At 44.6% G+C, this 17116-nt stretch overlaps 1 protein-coding gene and 1 long non-coding RNA gene across 2 annotated transcripts; both read right to left on the bottom strand.

Annotated features, from left to right (window-relative positions):
• Positions 1-69: 69 nt before the first annotated feature.
• Positions 70-9272, bottom strand: LOC145539415 (protein FAM24B-like). Its single transcript, XM_081573462.1, has 4 exons — positions 9017-9272; positions 8203-8323; positions 4142-4330; positions 70-252 (listed from the first exon to the last, which is right to left on the bottom strand). The coding sequence occupies exons 1-3, from the start codon at positions 9096-9098 to the stop codon at positions 4147-4149; spliced, it is 387 nt and encodes a 128-aa protein (XP_081429588.1). The 5' UTR covers positions 9099-9272; the 3' UTR covers positions 70-252; positions 4142-4146.
• Positions 9273-13218: 3946 nt separating this feature from the next.
• Positions 13219-17099, bottom strand: LOC145539418 (uncharacterized). The gene is made up of 2 exons (XR_014077779.1): positions 16115-17099; positions 13219-13689 (listed from the first exon to the last, which is right to left on the bottom strand). It is a non-coding gene; the product is annotated as an uncharacterized LOC145539418 (long non-coding RNA).
• Positions 17100-17116: the final 17 nt, after the last annotated feature.

The following is a 17116-nucleotide window of genomic DNA, read 5'->3' as shown; positions in this document are numbered from 1 at the left end:
TCACTGCTCTTTTTTTTTTTTAACTATAATTATTGGTCAATTGAATCAAATGTCATTTACTCATTGTCGTTTACACAAAATGAGCTTTATTTGTCTGTTTCAAAGAAAACAAATTGGGCCTTGGCTTTGTTGAGTTTGGGTTAAGCTTGCAAATGAGAGCGTGAGCAATAATCACAGGAACCCCTCAGGACTGTTCTGTGAGCTACCGGGTGCTTAGTCTGTTTCCCAGATCTTCAAAGCCTTACAGGAAACCTGAAAAGCAGACAAAGAAAGATTAGCATAGTCCCACGTCCTCCCTGAAAAGAAGGGCAGCACCCACATAATCTAATCTCTCAGAAAGAACAGAAAGAATTCTGCACTAGGCTCAGTGCCTTCAAAGTTGTTTTTAAAGAAACAGACTTTTTTTTTTTTCTCTTGTTTTTCAAGAAATATTTAGTAACAATATTTAACACGTGAGTTCTCAAGTCCAGGGGATATTGTTCCCATCTTTGTCAATAAATAGCATGTACGAGATGATAATACACTATTGTCAAGTCCCTCAGGGAGGAGGGCAGTGTTTGATGGGGCCCGGAAGTGAACCCCAAATTCCTGAGAGATAAAAATCTGATAAGTGATCTGAGGAGGGACATTGCCTCTAAAGCGAGACATGTCAGTTTCACTGCAAACATGCCCTTCACGGAAAACCATCTTGGTCAAAGTAAGTTCCCTGCAGATACATAGTAGAAGTTGATATGTAATTAATGGTCAGCTTGATGAAGGTAGCATCTTTATATCCAGAGTTAATTATCTCTCACAAGTAGCTTCATCCTCAGTCACATGAAACAATGATTTTAGCATCTGGAATCTATTTTATGCAAGTGCTTCAAATTTTTAAAGAGTTTTTCCAGGTTACCAAGAGCTGCTAGAGTTTCCCCCTTTAAAAGTTTGCCAATGGTACCTGTCTAAATCTTGCAGAGAAAGCAGAAGGCTAAGAGCTTCCAAAATTAGCACCGTATGGCTCTTAGCAAATCCCTAATGTGAAAAGTGTTGACAATTAATGCACTGAATTTTCAAGAATAAATAAACAAGGGACTTCCCTGGTGGTCCAGTGGCTAACACTCCACACTCCCAATGCAGGAGCCCCAGGTTCGATCCCTTGTCAGGGAACTAGATCCCACATGCTTCACCTAAGAGTTCACATGCTGCAACTAAAGTTCCTGCATGCCCAGCGAAGACCTGGCACAGCCAAATAAATGCAGGAATAAAATTTTTTTAAAGAAAAATAAATAAGGGTCCAATGAACTTCCAGTTCAGGTACTCTGGGTGTAGTTCAGGGAATGGGACCCAGGAAGCTGTTCTTTCCAAAAGCACTCAGGTGATTCTTAGGAATGATGAAGTTTGAAAACCATGGCTACTGTTCAGCATCTCATGTCATACGGATCAAAATGCACTTAACAAGAAGAAAGGTACAGACCGGAAGTTCCGATTAGTACAGACAAAAATGGCCTGAGAGAAACCTGCTTTCTCTAGCCAGAGGACCAACAAAGAGGCAGCTGGGCAATTCTAGAAAACTCTGAGACAATAACTTACTTGCTCCACGGGTAAAACTGTGGCCCCACCCCTGCCTAGCCAGCAAAGGTGAAGTGGGGAGCCTGGACTTCCACCTGCTCTCAGTGCCCCTTACCTATCCTCTCGCCTCTCCTCCCCTCCCTCCCCAGGGTGTTGTCAGAGAAGGCAGAGTAAAGAGCTGGGCGGGCAACAAGGACCACCCTGCACCCTCAAGTCAGATGGTGCCTGGACTTTCAGCTCCACCCAGCAGGTCTGAGACACTCCTTTGAGGCTGCTAAAACTATAGAAAAATAGCATTGATATTATATATTATATGCTAATCACGCATTGTATAGCGCAATCACTCCACTACAAAGGAGGTGTTTTTTTTTTTTAATTCCTGGTGATGGGATTTTACACTCTCTAGTGGGTCACAATATTTGACAGGTTTCATAGTATTACGCTCTTCCACCTGATGCACCTCTGAATACCCCTCTTGCATGGCCATCAGCAGGTGTTCACTCAGTTCCTTATAGAAGAATGGTTGATGGGCCAGTAACCAGACAGTTTTCAAGTGCTGCTTTTAAATACTTAATTTGATTTTCCCAATCTAGTTAAGTTCTTTTCACATTAGAAAAGATCTTGGCAGTAGCTGTGTTTAAGTTGTATGAAGGAATGCAGAGGACACTGACCCGCATGGCCGCTGGGGGAAGTATTTGGAAGATCTACATGAAACTATTAACAAGAAAATGGGGGGAATCTGTTTTGATTTGGACTTGGAATTCAATCAGGCACCTAAGGACTTGTTTGCCTTTATCTCCATGGTGTATCCCCTGGCACACTGTATACTCATACATAGGAGTAAAAAGAAAGATTTTGGGCATCAGGGAAGTGGCTGCCAGCTGGGCAGCCCTCCCTCCCATTTTACATTAAGGAAACTGAGGCTCAGACAGGTTAAGCAACTACTCCAGTGGCTCGAGCTTGTGAAAGGCACAGTTGGTTTTGAACCAAGTCTGCCCGGTTCTAAAGCCTCTCTGTTATGCTCTGTTCCTACTCCCCACCAGAGGGGTGTCTCAAAGAACCCCTTACTCCAGCCTGCCTCCCTCAAGCACCCTGCAATGCCTGGACTTAGGGTGTGCTCCCCACATTTGGAACACACTTGCCCAGGGCTTCCTGGGTGCTGGGCACTGTGCTGACCACTGAGTGGGGCTCAGAAGGAAATTACACTGAGGCTCAGGGGCTTGCTGGCGACAAGAGAAAATCCAAGTGCACTTGAACTCCTAAGATGAGGCAGGAAGTAGTAGATGCCAGGAGAGGAAGTGCTCCAGGGACACCCAAGAAGGACTCGTCACTTCCAGCTGGAAGGTTTGGGGCAGGCTCCAGGGAAGGTGCGGCCTTGAATTTGCCTCTCGAAACCCTTCCTGAGACTGGGGGCACTCATGACACCCTCCAGGGAGTTTCTCGGCCACCCCAAGAGCTACTGTGTGAGAGCAGCTCACCCTACTGGCTCCAAAGTGCTGAATATACCTTCCTCAGCCAAGCCCTCAGCTGAGAGGACTGCCTCTTCGCCAGGAGGTGGTCTCTTCCAAATGCTTAGTTCTACCATCGCTTTCTCCCTGTGAGCCTAGAGGTAGTAGCTGTCCCTCATTATTTCCTGTTATCCTTTTTCATCCTTTTTAGTAGGTAACCAACCACTTGTCACTAGTTAATTCCTTATTTTGGGTAAAACACGGGATGCTGACTAAGCAAAGGTTGTGTTAATGAGGGAAAGTACAAACTGGTTACAAACAGAGTCTGGGGTTGGAAGGGGGTTTCAGAGGCTCAGAGGAAAGAGCAGGAACAGAAGGGAGCATCCCGAGCAGGAATGAAGAGGGCTGCACCCCTCTGCCTGTTGCTGAGACCAGAAGGATCTGGGCTTCACTACTCAGCAGGAGGGTCTTCTCTGCAGTTCAAGATTAAACGAAACAGCCAAGTCAGCAAAAGTCAGTGTTAACAGTGATGCAAAAGGAAGAAAATCGGCTTCTGAAGATTTGGAGGATAGAAGGAGGAGGGATCTCAGGTTTTTAAAATGTCCTTTTGACATCACGGAGCTCAACCCCATCATTACACAAATCAGTGCCCTCCACTCAGAGAAAGCCCTCCTGGCTGATACCCTCTAGGATGAATGGCGGTTCCCTCCTGGCCATATGACAATGTCCATGGCAGAGCAAGCTGGATGAGAGTGAAGGAAGCCCATAGAAGGAGAAGGGCTCGGGCACGGGAAGTTTATAGCAGGGTCTGAAACTGGAAACACTCTAACATCTATTTTTTTTTCCCTGGGGTTGTATATATAGATGTATTTTCTACTCTTAACTCTCCTTATATTGCAATATAATATGATAAGCTGGTTGCCCCAAGTCCCAAAGTGGGTAAGACACAAATTTAAGTACTTTTACAACTAACAACAACAACAATACTGGAGGCAGAGAGGGTTATTTTCAATATTGCATTTATTCAAAAGCACATAAATACGGTATATAGTACATGATATAATGGAAACAGTATAAAACTTGACTTGAATAATAAAAGACTCTACTAAGAAAGAAATGTTGTTCATGAAGATATTTGTACCCACCCAAGTCAGAGCCCCTCGTTTACATTACAGCAGCATGGAGGCAGGGCATCGAAGCTGGAATACAAGTTACATTCCTCACAGCACTGGAGGCTGGGGTAAGACCCAACGGTGAGGGCCGCACTGACCTTGTCCGGGGTGATCACGGCTGGATTATTTTTTAAGGCCAAACAAACAGGTAACTTTGGCAAGCTTAAGAAAAGACATACATAGAGCATAGGATTAGAAATTTTCTTCTTGGTCCACCTGTTACAACTGTCAGGGGGATCTGGAAAGTCTGGGCCTGGAACCAATCGAATCCATGACACCAGCCCGAGAGGAAAGCAACTCTGCCCTCATCCCAAGCTCCTGTCCAATCCCTTCCTCTCCTAAGAGTGCCAGACATGTAAGATCAGGTTCCAGCAAATGAGGGAGAGGGAGTTGCAAGTGCGGGTCACCCAGGTGATCACCCAGGTCCGCCAAGTGCAGAGCACGACCCAGGAGGGTGCCAAGTCAGCCTCCTGGGTGCTGGGAGTTTCCTGCCTGCTCACAGACTGAGCTTCCCTAGAATGGGGACACGACTGCGGCTTTTTTGTGTGTGTGTTATTCTCCCCACTTATCACATAAAGAATCTGAGACACGGAGAAGCTCAGTGACTTCATCTAACACATACAAGTGGAGGAGGAGCTGGAAATGAAAACCAGGCCATTCAGAGCTTGACGCAGGGCTCCGTTTGGGAAACGTGCTGTCTCCTTGGAACGTTCACGCGTGGGGACACCGCTGCCTCTGACAACCAGTCTCGCCCATATTTGAAGGTCCCTTTCCCCCAAATTTAACACTCCCTGTTCTGATCTAGGAATCAGCGAACTAATATGGACTGGAATGGGTGAATTAAACTCAGATGACCATTATAGCTACTACTGTGGGCAGGAATCCCTTAGAAGAAATGGAGTAGCCATCATGGTCAACAAAAGAGTCCGAAATGCAGTACTTGGATGCAATCTCAAAAACGACAGAATGATCTCTGTTCGTTTCCAAGGCAAACCATTCAATATCACGGTAATCCAAGTCTAAGCCCTGACCAGTAACTCTGAAGAAGCTGAACTTGAACGGTTCTATGAAGACCTACAAGACTTTTAGAACTAACACCCAAAAAAGATGTCCTTTTCATTATAGGGGACTGGAATGCAAAAGTAGGAAGTCAGGAAACACCTGGCGTAACAGGCAAATTTGGCCTTGGAGTACAGAATGAAGCAGGGCAAAGGCTAATAGAGTTTTGCCAAGAGAACGCACTGGTCATAGCAAACACCCTCTTCCAACAACACAAGAGAAGACTCTACACATGGCCATCACCAGATGGTCAACACCAAAATCAGATTGATTATATTCTTTGCAGCCAAAGATGGAGAGCTCTATACAGTCAGCAAAAACAAGACCGGGAGCAGACTGTGGCTCAGATCATGAACTCCTTATTGCCAAATTCAGACTTAAATTGAAGAAAGTAGGGAAAACCACTAGACCATTCAGGTATGACCTAAATCAAATCCTTTATGATTATACAGTAGAAGTGACAAATAGATTTAAGGGACTAGATCTGATAGACTGAGTGCCTGATGAACTATGGACAGAGGTCCATGACATTGTACAGGAGACAGGGATCAAGACCATCCCCATGGAAAAGAAATGCAAAAAGGCAAAATGGCTGTCTGAGAAGGCCTTACAGATATCTGTGAAAAGAAGAGAAGTGAAAAGCAAAGGAGAAAAGGAAAGATATTCCCATCTGAATGCAGAGTTCCAAAGAATAGCAAGGAGAGATAAGAAAGCCTTCCTCAGGGATCAATGCAAAGAAATAGAGGAAAACAACAGAATGGGAAAGACTAGAGATCTCTTCAAGAAAATTAGAGATACCAAGGGAACATTTCATGCAAAGATGGGCTCGATAAAGGACAGAAATTGTATGGACCTAACAGAAGCAGAAGATATTAAGAAGAGGTGGCAAGAATACACGGAGGAACTGTACAAAAAAGATCTTCACGACCCAGATAATCACGATGGTGTGATCACTCACCTAGAGCCAGACATCCTGGAATGTGAAGTCAAATGGGCCTTAGAAAGCATCACTACGAACAAAGCTAGTGGAGGTGATGGAATTCCAGTTGAGCTATTTCAAATCCTCAAAGATGATGCTGTGAAAGTGCTGCACTCGATATGCCAGCAAATTTGGAAAACTCAGCAGTGGCCACAGGACTGGAAAAGGTCAGTCTTCATCCCAATCCCAAAGAAAGGCAATGCCAAAGAATGCTCAAACTATCGCACAATTGCACTCATCTCCCACGCTGGTAAAGTAATGCTCAAAATTCTCCAAGCCAGGCTTCAGCAATACGTGAACCGTGAACTTCCAGATATTCAAGCTGGTTTTAGAAAAGGGAGAGGAACAAGAGATCCAATTGCCAACATCTGCTGGATCATCGAAAAAGCAAGAGAGTTCCAGAAACACATCTATTTCTGCTTTACTGACTATGCCAAAGCCTTTGACTGTGTGGATCACAATAAACTGTGGAAAATTCTGAAAGAGATGGAAATACCAGACCATCTGACCTGCCTCTTGAGAAACCTGTATGCAGGTCAGGAGCAACAGTTAGAACTGGACATGGAACAACAGACTGGTTCCAAATAGGAAAAGGAGTACGTCAAGGCTGTATATTGTCACCCTGCTTATTTAACTTATATGCAGAGTACATCATGAGAAACGCTGGGCTGGAAGAAGCACAAGCTGGAATCAAGATTGCCGGGAGAAATATCAATAACCTCAGATATGCAGATGACACCATCCTTATGGCAGAAAGTGAAGAGGAACTAAAAAGCCTCTTCATGAAAGTGAAAGAGGAGAGTGAAAAAGTTGGCTTAAAAGCTCAACATTCAGAAAACTAAGATCATGGCATCTGGTCCCATCATTTTATGGGAAATAGATGGGGAAACTGTGGAAACAGTGTCAGACTTTATTTTTGGGGGGCTTCAAAATCACTGCTGATGTTGATTGCAGCCATGAAATTAAAAGACGCTTACTCCTTGGAAGGAAGGTTATGACCAACCTAGATAGCATATTTAAAAGCAGAGACATTACTTTGCCAACAAAGGTCCGTCTAGTCAAGGCTATGGTTTTTCCAGTGGTCATGTATGGATGTGAGAGTTGGACGGTGAAGAAAGCTGAATGCCGAAGTATTGATGCTTTTGAACTGTGGTATTGGAGAAGACTCTTGAGAGTCTCTTGGACTGCAAGGAGATCCAATCAATCCATCCTAAAGGAGATCAGTCTTGGGTGTTCATTGGAAGGACTGATGTTGAAGCTGAAACTCCAATACTTTGGCCACCTCATGCAAAGAGTTGACTCATTGGAAAAGACCCTAATGCTGGGAAGGATTGGGGGCAGGAAGAGAAGGGGATGACAGAGGATGAGATGGTTGGATGGCATCACCGACTCGATGGACATGGGTTTGGGTAAGCTCCGGGAGGTGGTGATGGACAGGGAGGCCTGGCGTGCTGTGATTCATGGGGTCGCAAAGAGTCGGACACGACTGAGCGACTGAACTGAACTGTTCTGATTTACACTCCCTGGTGAGGCAAACCCCATAATCTTCACACAACTCAGCTTTCCCAGGGTCCTACAGGCCCATCCCACTGTGCCCAAAGCCAAGGACCCACTGAGAGCTCCCCAACTAAGGCAGGGGGAACATCAGCTCATCCTGTCCTCCGAGTGAGCAGAGGCAGACTCAGTCATGTCATCTGCAGTCTGCAGTCCTGTGGAATCGACCTGCTGATTCCTCACTGAAACCCAGTGAGGCCAAGGGACGGCAAAGCAGCACAGACCCACCAGGTGAGAACATTCTTCTTGTGAGCTCACAGCCTTAGACCGGAAAGGGTAGAAAGCCAGATTCTACCTTCCCCTCCTCAGTCCTCTCAAACCCTCCCGCTGTTCCTGACCTCACCCAGGGTGCGGCCACAGGGCCGGGGATGACCCCGCTCAAGCACGGAGCCCCAGGATCCCACGTGAGGGGGTGTTAGCCCCTCTTACCCACATCACTCACTTTAGTGCGTTGGCTACTTTGTAGTAAAGACAGATGACGACAGCCATCAGAACGAGCATGGCCAACAGGATAGCGCCACCAATGCAGAACATAATTATCGCGTTAACTTTGGAGTTTTTATCTAGACAGAGAAGTACAGGCAAGCAGTGAATGTGGCTTCCCTCCCCACAGTCACTTAGCAACCACAGTATGCTTCCTTCAGTGGAAGAAGAATGAACCCACTGCTTGTAAAGCACAAATGAGTCTTCCTAGGGGGGTGCCCAGGACCATAAGTAAGCCCAGAGATGGGGAAAAAGGTTCATTTCTAAGTGAGATGGGACTGAAACACAAAGTCCAGAGAGAAAGAAGGAAAGACAGTGGGAAGAATCTTTTTCTCTCTTTCACATGTAGTAAAGTGCAGCTGTAGATAACAAACCTGCCTACGCTGGAGCAAGTGGTTTTACTTCCATACATCTGGGCCTCCAGGTTCACTTTCAGAGTCACCTCTGTTCACTTTCAGAGTCAGAATTAAACCCCTTCTGTACATTAGGCTTAAAAATCTCCGACAGCAATTATTAAGGGAACACTTTCTTAAAATGTTATGTTCATTAATCCTAACAATATACTCATCCCTTTTGTAAAAGATACGTGTTTCAGGAAAAGGAAGTTTTTCCATTCTCCCTCTGACAACTGCCAATTTTCTCCTAAACCCTAAATCTTTCCAGGAAGTCCAAGTTATGTGAAATAAGCAGTTTATTTAATCTAACGCCCTTAAACTGGGGTAAAGTGACCCGGAAGAGAGAATGAAACCATCCAACCACCAAAGCATACTTACGAGAATCGAAGTCGTCAAAGCTGGATGAAGGCTGACAGTAAAAAAAAGTTACAATTAAAATAAACTTGAAGGAACAGTACATCTTATCAGGGATTTCTCAAACCTTTAATTTGAGAAAGAAAATTCTAACTGTCCCTGTTAGGAGTAATTGGGATGTAAGTTTGAAGAGCTCGCTTTTAGAAGTGCAGCCTCCACCAGAGCAGAATGGAGAATCAACTGTCCAGCTCCAACTTCTGTGCCAATCAGGCCATACACTGTGTGACATCAACTCTTTGGACATCAGCTCTCTTTCATGGAGTTCTGAATTCCATTCCATGTTCAGATATATTGTGGCACCAATGGACATGTAAATGCCCAAATACCATTTTAAATCATTTCATTTCAATTTCACATTTTCAGGTTCTGTTTCTCTCAGAAGACTTTTTTAAGGTTTGACTGTTAATCAAAGGCAAATCTGGGGTTTCAATATAATAAAAAGGCAGTGATGTGGGGAGGCTAATATCTAAAAATGCTCAATATTTCTAAAAGTACAATTATAGAAGGCTGCTTAGACTCTGTTTTAGCAACACAAGGAAATATTATATACTTGTAGCCATTTAACAGAATTCAGATAGAAGTTCACTGGAGAAGGGCATGGCAACCTACTCCAGTATTCTTACCTGGAGAATCCCATGGACAGAGGAGCCTGGTGGGCTACAGTCCGTGGGGTCACAAAGAGTTGAACATGACTGAAGCGACTTAGCAAGCATAGGTTCACTGACTTCAGAATATTATCATACTTTATGGTTAAGACAAAAAGATTTCAAAAAGCAATTTGAATATCAGGATATCTTTTAAATTGGGGTTCTATGATTTCAAGGTACTCACACCAGCAAAGCTGGTTCCATTAAATGAAAGAATTAATTTAACTACAAAGGGACAGTCCTTGCTGCTCTGGCCAAACCCTGGGTGAAGTACAAACAGCAGGGGAGTTATCACCAAAAATCGTGGCATAAGATCTCTGAAAATTCTCTCCTTTATAAAAGCAATGAAAATCTGGCAAAAAAACCAAATTGTCAGAATCAGGTTTTTCTGACTCTGAATACTAACTATAAGCTTTCAGCAGCTCAAGGAATATTTAAGAACTGAATTTCAGTATGAACAGCATGCTAGCATGCTTTGTGGCACTGTTTCATCATTCATTCTCCAGCTCCATGGAAGCCTTAGTTTCAATAGCCCTGATTCCAACGCAGCCAACCAGATGGAGCAGAATAGAAGTTGAGCTCTTTCAAAGCCTCATTCCCAAGAACTGTCATTATCTGACTCATCTGTTTTTCTGAAAGACCTCGCTTGCAAAGCTATCTGTATTTGACCCAACTTGGAGTCCACTCAGTGCAAGAAGTCTTCTCACAAAACTTTTGGCAAAAAGTTTTCACTTCCTGGCTCTCTGAGCAGTGGATAATATTTGGGGCAAATAATTGTTGTCGGTCAGTTGCAAAGTCATGTCTGACTGTTTGTGACCCTATGGACTGTAGCATGCCAAGCTCCTCTGTCCTCCAATCTCCCGGAGTTTGCTCATATTCATGTCCATTGAGTCAGTGATCTCATCCTCTGTCATCCCCTTCTCCCCCTGCCTTCAATCTTTCCCAGCATCGAGGTCTTTTCCAACGAGTTGGCTCTTTGCATTAGGTAGTCAAACTATTGGAGCTTTGGCTTCAGCAACAGTCTTTCCAATGAACATTCAGGGTTGATTTCCTTTAGGGTTGATTGGTTTGATCTTCTTACAGTCCAAGGGATGCTCAAGAGTCTTCTCCAGCACCACATTTGAAAGCATCAATTCTTTGATGCTTAGCCTTCTTTATGGAAAAACTGGTGAATTAGATCCATAGAGGTTTTGAACAAATCTAAAGTCTGTGCACATATGTAGAGCTGTGTGCATGCAGAGTTATGAGTATGCTTCAGAATGACATGAGATGGCCCTGTGCATCATACCTCAGCTGACCTTTTCCCAAGCAGGAAATTGAAGGTAAAAGCAGTTTTCAACTTCTTGGTTGCTACTACTGAAGGCATGCCCCAGTATGCACACAGAGCCCCTCACGAAAGACTGGGCAGTACACTGGATCCTGGTGGCTCAGATGGTAAAGAGGCTACCTGCAGTGCAGGAGGCCTGGGGTTGATTCCTGGGTTGGGAAGATTCCCTGGAGAAGGAAATGGCAACCCACTCCAGTATCCCTGCTTGGAAAATTCCATTGACAGAGGAGCCTGGCAGGCTACAGTCCATGGGATCACAAGGAGTCAGACACGACTTGAGTGACTTCACCTGTCCAATCATTAGCTGATTATTAAGCTAATCGATAAAGACTTCAGTGTTTACACATGACAAAGAATACTGACTTTACACAGAATTAGTTGAGAAAAGTCACTAAACAAGTATAACAAAACTTGGAGAATGGGGAGAACCTGATTTCCAGAGTTGCCATATTGTATTACAGTGTTTTATCCTGCTTTTGGGGGAGTAGGGGGGACACAGCATGTGACTTGTGGGATCTCTGTTCCCTAACCAGGGACTGAACCCAGGCCATGTGATATAAGCCTAGAATCCTAACCACTAGGCCATCAGGGAACTCTATGTTATTTCAAATGTGCAATTTTCAATAAAAGGCAAGACATGCAAAGAAACAGGAAAGTATGGCCCATAAAATGAGGAGGAGGCAAGAAATCAATAAAAACTTTCCCTGAAGAAGCCCAGGTGATGGCTCTGCTTGACAAAGACTTTACATCAGCTATTTTAAACATGTCTAAAATACACCATTTCTAAAGAACTAAAGGAAAGTATGAAAATAGGAAAAAAAGAAAAATTCACTGGAGGGGTTCAACAAATGATTTGAGGAGGCAGAAGAAAGAACTAGTAGACTTGAAGATAGGTCAATTGAGATTATCCAGTCTGAGGAACAGAAAGAAAAAATAAACTAAAATGAACATGAACTTCCAATTTCCACTCCAAAACGCAAAGAGTTTGGGAACCGTCATCCTCAAAACAAGGAAAAAATCAGAACAAATTGAAAACCGACAAGTCTTCTTAAGTAAACAAGAGAATTGAAGTCACAGGGAAAATAGCCACCCCTCTTCCCCAAGGTCTTCCCTTGTGGCTCAGCTGGTAAAGAATCCACCTGCAATGCAGGAGACCTGGGTTTGATCCCTGGGTTGGGAAGATCCCCCGGAGAAGGAAAAGACTACCCACTCCAGTATTCTGGCCTGGAGAATTCAGTCCATGGGGTCACAAAGAGTCAAACACGACTGAGCGACTTTCACTCACTTCACTCCCCCAAAAATCTAAGAGGCAGGTGAATACAGAGAATCATAGCATACAGCGTGCCAGGAGCAGGAGCCACTGCTGGAACCAGCAACGGGTAGTAACACTTAAACAGTAATTGATGAATTGCTGGAGAATCAATGAGGACTAGCTTAAGAAAAAAAAACAAAACACTCCCCCTGGGGTCTCAGGGGCACACTTTCATGAGTTTTACCTCTAGGAGATCAATTAGGTTCTCATGGTGAACACTGAGAAAACATCCCTCATCCTTTTGGTCTCCAGTGACACCATTGTGGAGGTGTCTTTGTTACTGCTGGGAGATAGTAAAAATCCTGAATTTCCTCTAGACTTCCTCTGATATCACCCCAGCAGTTAGATGGAATAGTGTTTCATATCTACCAGGTGAGTGCGGGAGTCCAGAGTTCCCAAGGTCTCCACTACCAACACAGAGAATAGGAAGACGTGTTACTACCTAGGGATGAAAGTCTCAGCTCTACTTACCTTTCTCTGGCACTAACCTGGAAAGAGGGGCTTGGGAAATTTCTTTACAGCCTGGTGGAATGGAAGTCTAGTTTCTCCACGCAGTCTCTGCTGGGAGAAGGGAGTGGTGGGGAGACGGGGAGGAGTAGGGCCATAGTTTTTTCTGTGGTATTTGGCTGGAATACTGTCTTTTTAGGCTGCCTGCTTCCTACTCCTTTGGACAGAAACAGTAGGCTTTTGTTGGGCTTTTTTATCTGCCCCCAGTGGTGTCTGCAGGTTGCCAGCTTCTTCAGAAGGCAATGGCACCCCACTCCAGTTCTCTTGCCTGGAACATCCCATGGACGGAGGGGCCTGGTGGGCTGCGGTCCACAGGGTTGCTAAGAGTCGGACACGACTGAGCGACTTCACTTTCACTTTTCACTTTCATGCATTGGAGAAGGAAATGACAATCCACTGCAGTGTTCTTGCCTGGAGAATCCAGGGACAGGCGAGCCTGGTGGCTGCCGTCTATGGGGTCGCACAGAGTCGGACACGACTGAAGCGACTTAGCAGCAGCAGCAGCTTCTTCAGATCCAAGTCTGGAAATGTGAGGAAAAAACAGAATCCAGGGGACTCACCACCAGGTTTCCTTGAATCTCAAAGGTTACTAGCTTGTCTGTTTTCTTCTCTCCATCTTTCAGAGTCTTGCTTTACATGTTTAGGGTTTAGTTGCACAGTTAATACAAAACATAAGGTACCTAGACAATATATTAAAAAGCAGAGACATTACTTTGCAAACAAAGGTCCATCTGGTCAAGGCTATGGTTTTTTCAGTGGTCATTTATGGATGCGAGAGTTGGACTATAAAGAAAGCTGAGCACCGAAGAATTGATGCTTTTGAAATGTGCTGTTGGAGAATACTCTTGAGAGTCCCTCAGACAGCAAGGAGATCCAACCAGTCCATCCTAAAGGAAATCAGTCCTGAATATTCATTGGAAGGACGGATGTTGGAGCTGAAACTCCAACACTTTGGCCACCTGATGCGAAGAACTGACTCATTTGAAAAGACCCTGATGCTGGGAAAGATTGAGGGCAGAAGGAGAAGGGGACGACAGAGGATGAGATGCTTGGATGGCATCACTGACTCAATGGACATGGGTTTGGGTGGACTCCAGGAGCTGGTGATGGACAGGGAGGTCTGGCATGCTGTGGTTCATTGGGTCAAAAAGAGTCAGACATGACTGAGTGACTGAACTGACTGAAGGATAGGTACATCTACTCCATCTTACCAGAACATGGGAGATTTTGAAATCAACCCTCTACTTAATGATGAAAGCCACTGTGCCAACCCTTCACTTGTCTAACCCTGAGTGAACATCTTAAATTGTGCACCCCAGGCACTTCACGTGTGTCAGGCCCCTAAATGGGGCCTGTCCACATCTCAACGCATCTTTCCAGCCTCATTTCCCGCTGTATTTCCCCACACCCAATGTATCTTCATGTCTGAGCCTTGGCTAGATGGCTCGCTAGTCTCTCCTTCTCTATCTGGTGAAATATTAATCCTGCAAAGCTTCACTAAAACACCATCTCCTCTGTAAAATCTTCACTGATTCCCATCTGCTCCGCCTCCCATGTTAGTTGCTCCTTTTCCTCTGCCTCCATGACCTTTGCTTGTACCTCTCTGAAAATGTGAATTTCATTTACCTTAAGGTTTTCCAGCTCCTGCTTTAACTCTAAACAAACATTTGTCTTAAGGAACCTACTATGCTTACCCTCACTGAACCCAATACTTTGAATTAAATTAACTGTGGGTTTCCTTTCTCACTCAAAAATGTTTTATTTTTCCAAGTTTTTTTTTCCTACTCCTTTCTGTTGAAGCAGCAATGATTCTGAGGTAAACAGTCTTGAATGAGCTAAGTCATGATTAAGGACACAAGCTATGTTGACTTTCCTTACAGAGCTGACCCCTTCATCTCTTGGTTTCCTTCTATTCCTGTGGTTGATTGCTGAGTTACTGGAGGACTCTGTACATTGAAAGTATTTTTTCAAGGTGTGAATTTTATGAGGAACAAACTCTGGATCCCTCAGGTATCAGAAAGAGTCTAGAACCCATCAGGTGCTAGCACGTGTCATGGACAATGACTCAAACATGAATTTTATCAATCGAGTAAAAATTTACCCCACCTTAGCCTCTAAATTCAGACACAGAAATAAATCCAGACATACCCATTTACCCCACAAAAATTGCATGAAATTCAAAATGTCAGTGTCCATAAAGATTCTGAAACATAGTGACACTCATTTGTTGAGAACTTGTCTACTTTTGCTGTCAAGGTAAAACAGCAGCCTCAAGTGGTATCAATACAAAATAGCCTACAAAATTTTAAAAATTTATTCAGTTTGGTTCAGTTCAGTCGCTCAATCATGTCTGACTCTTTGTGACCCAATGGACTGCAGCACACCAGGCTTTCCTGTCCATCACCAACTCCCGGAACATACTCAAACTCATGTCCATAGAGTCGGTGATGCCATCCAACCATCTCATCCTCTGTCGTCCCCTTCTCCTCCTGCCTTCAATCTTTCCCAGCATCAGGGTCTTTTCCAATGAGTCAGTTTTTTGCATCAGGTGGCCAAAGTACTGGAGTTTCAGCTTCATCATCAGTCCTTCCAATGAATATTCAGGACTGATTTCCTTTAGGATGGACTGGTTGGATCTCCTTGCTGTCCAAGGGACTCTCAAGAGTCTTCTCCTACACCACAGTTCAAAAAAATTTATTATCTGGCTCTTTACAGAAAGCTTGCCAATCTCTGATGGAACATCAGATGTATCCTCTCATCAGCCTGTTACATCTCCTTTAACTTCTGTCTCAAGTCTGAAAGTGGATAATAAAAAACTTTTAAAATAAAAAAATAAAAGGTACATCACAAGAAAAGGATATGAGTCAAAGAAATTTTTTTCATAATTGCATATTTACTGAAAAATACATCAGAATAATGTAAATATGACTTTCTAAAGCAAGTAAAGAAATAAAAAATATACTTCAACTGAAATGCTGAAAACAAAACAAAAAACCTCCTTGGTGAAAGAAATAAAAACCATAAAGATATTTATTCCCAGCATTTCCAGGTTAGATTCCTTCACACAAATGAACTGTGGCAGGGGTGGCAAAAGAGAGCTCACCTGTAATTGGTGAAATGCCACAATATTACTCTCTAAGGCTCTATACCTTAAGTATCTAAAAACTAAAGAGGTAGGAGATACTAGATTTTTCAGGATTATCTTCTTCCAAACTCTGTTACATGCTTCTTGTGTCAATGTCATTGCTTTCAATGTTTTGCTTCAATACTCTTGAGATATATTTTTTACAATTAGATTTGTAGAGTTTTTTCTAAGACCATGCTGCTGCTGCTATTTAGACTCTTAAGTCCCATCAGAGTCTATGTGACCACATGGACTATAGTCTGCCAGGATCCTCTGTCCATGGGATCCTCCAGGAAAGAAAATAGGAATGGGTTGGCATTTCCTTCTCCAGGGGATCTTCCCAACCTAGAAATGAACTAGTCTTTCGCTTGGCAGGTGGATTCTTTACCAGAGTCACCTCTACGGTCCACTTTTTTCACAAGGTGGGGCTGACAGAAAGGGGCAGAAAGGCATCATAGGTTTAGCTATCCCCCAGGCATCTGCAAAGTTCCATCCAATACCACTTTTCCGGACAAAAGCTTAAAGGCCCTTCAGGTCTAGCTCAGATTCTACAGCTTCACAACGGACCCAAGGCCGCCTTCCTAATCGCTCCTCCTGGGGCCTGGAGTGTAAACCAGTGGGGCAAGCCCCTTCGGGCCCTTGTCTTTCTCCACTTTCCATCCGACCCAGTGGGGCCCGGTCCTGGGCCCCGGGGGAAATCGGCTGAGAGGGTGATGTCCCAGGGCCCCAAACCTTCCCTAGGAATTCGCCCCGGCCCCACAGCTGTGGGGTACACCGTGCAAACCTCCTCGGCGAAAGCGGAACTGCGAGCACCCACCTAATACCCTTGGAGGAGAGTACGTGTGTGAGCCGGGTGAGGAGTGACAAGCGACTCCACGGCCCGCCCGCGCAGTCCCCAGCCCCCCACACCACAACCGCCATCAGCAAAAACTATCGGCGTCCACTCCAGAGACACCCAGGGTCGAGAAGAGGTCCTTCAGATCTCGAGAGCAACGGACACCACACTGAACTCGCGACAGACTCTCCTCAATGGACCAACGCAACTCGGTCAGCCTAGCAAAAGGGGAGCCATGCCACCTGCTTCAGCTCTAGGAGTCACGTCGAATAACTGCCGCATTCCCGCGCGCTCTGCACCGCGCCTGCGCAA

This window comes from Giraffa tippelskirchi, chromosome 2 (assembly GCF_054371585.1).
Source record: "Giraffa tippelskirchi isolate mGirTip1 chromosome 2, T2T-mGirTip1v1.2.pri, whole genome shotgun sequence".
Lineage (NCBI taxonomy): Eukaryota > Metazoa > Chordata > Mammalia > Artiodactyla > Giraffidae > Giraffa > Giraffa tippelskirchi.
Note: the sequence above shows the minus strand (reverse complement) of the source record. Positions and strands in the feature narration are given on the sequence as shown.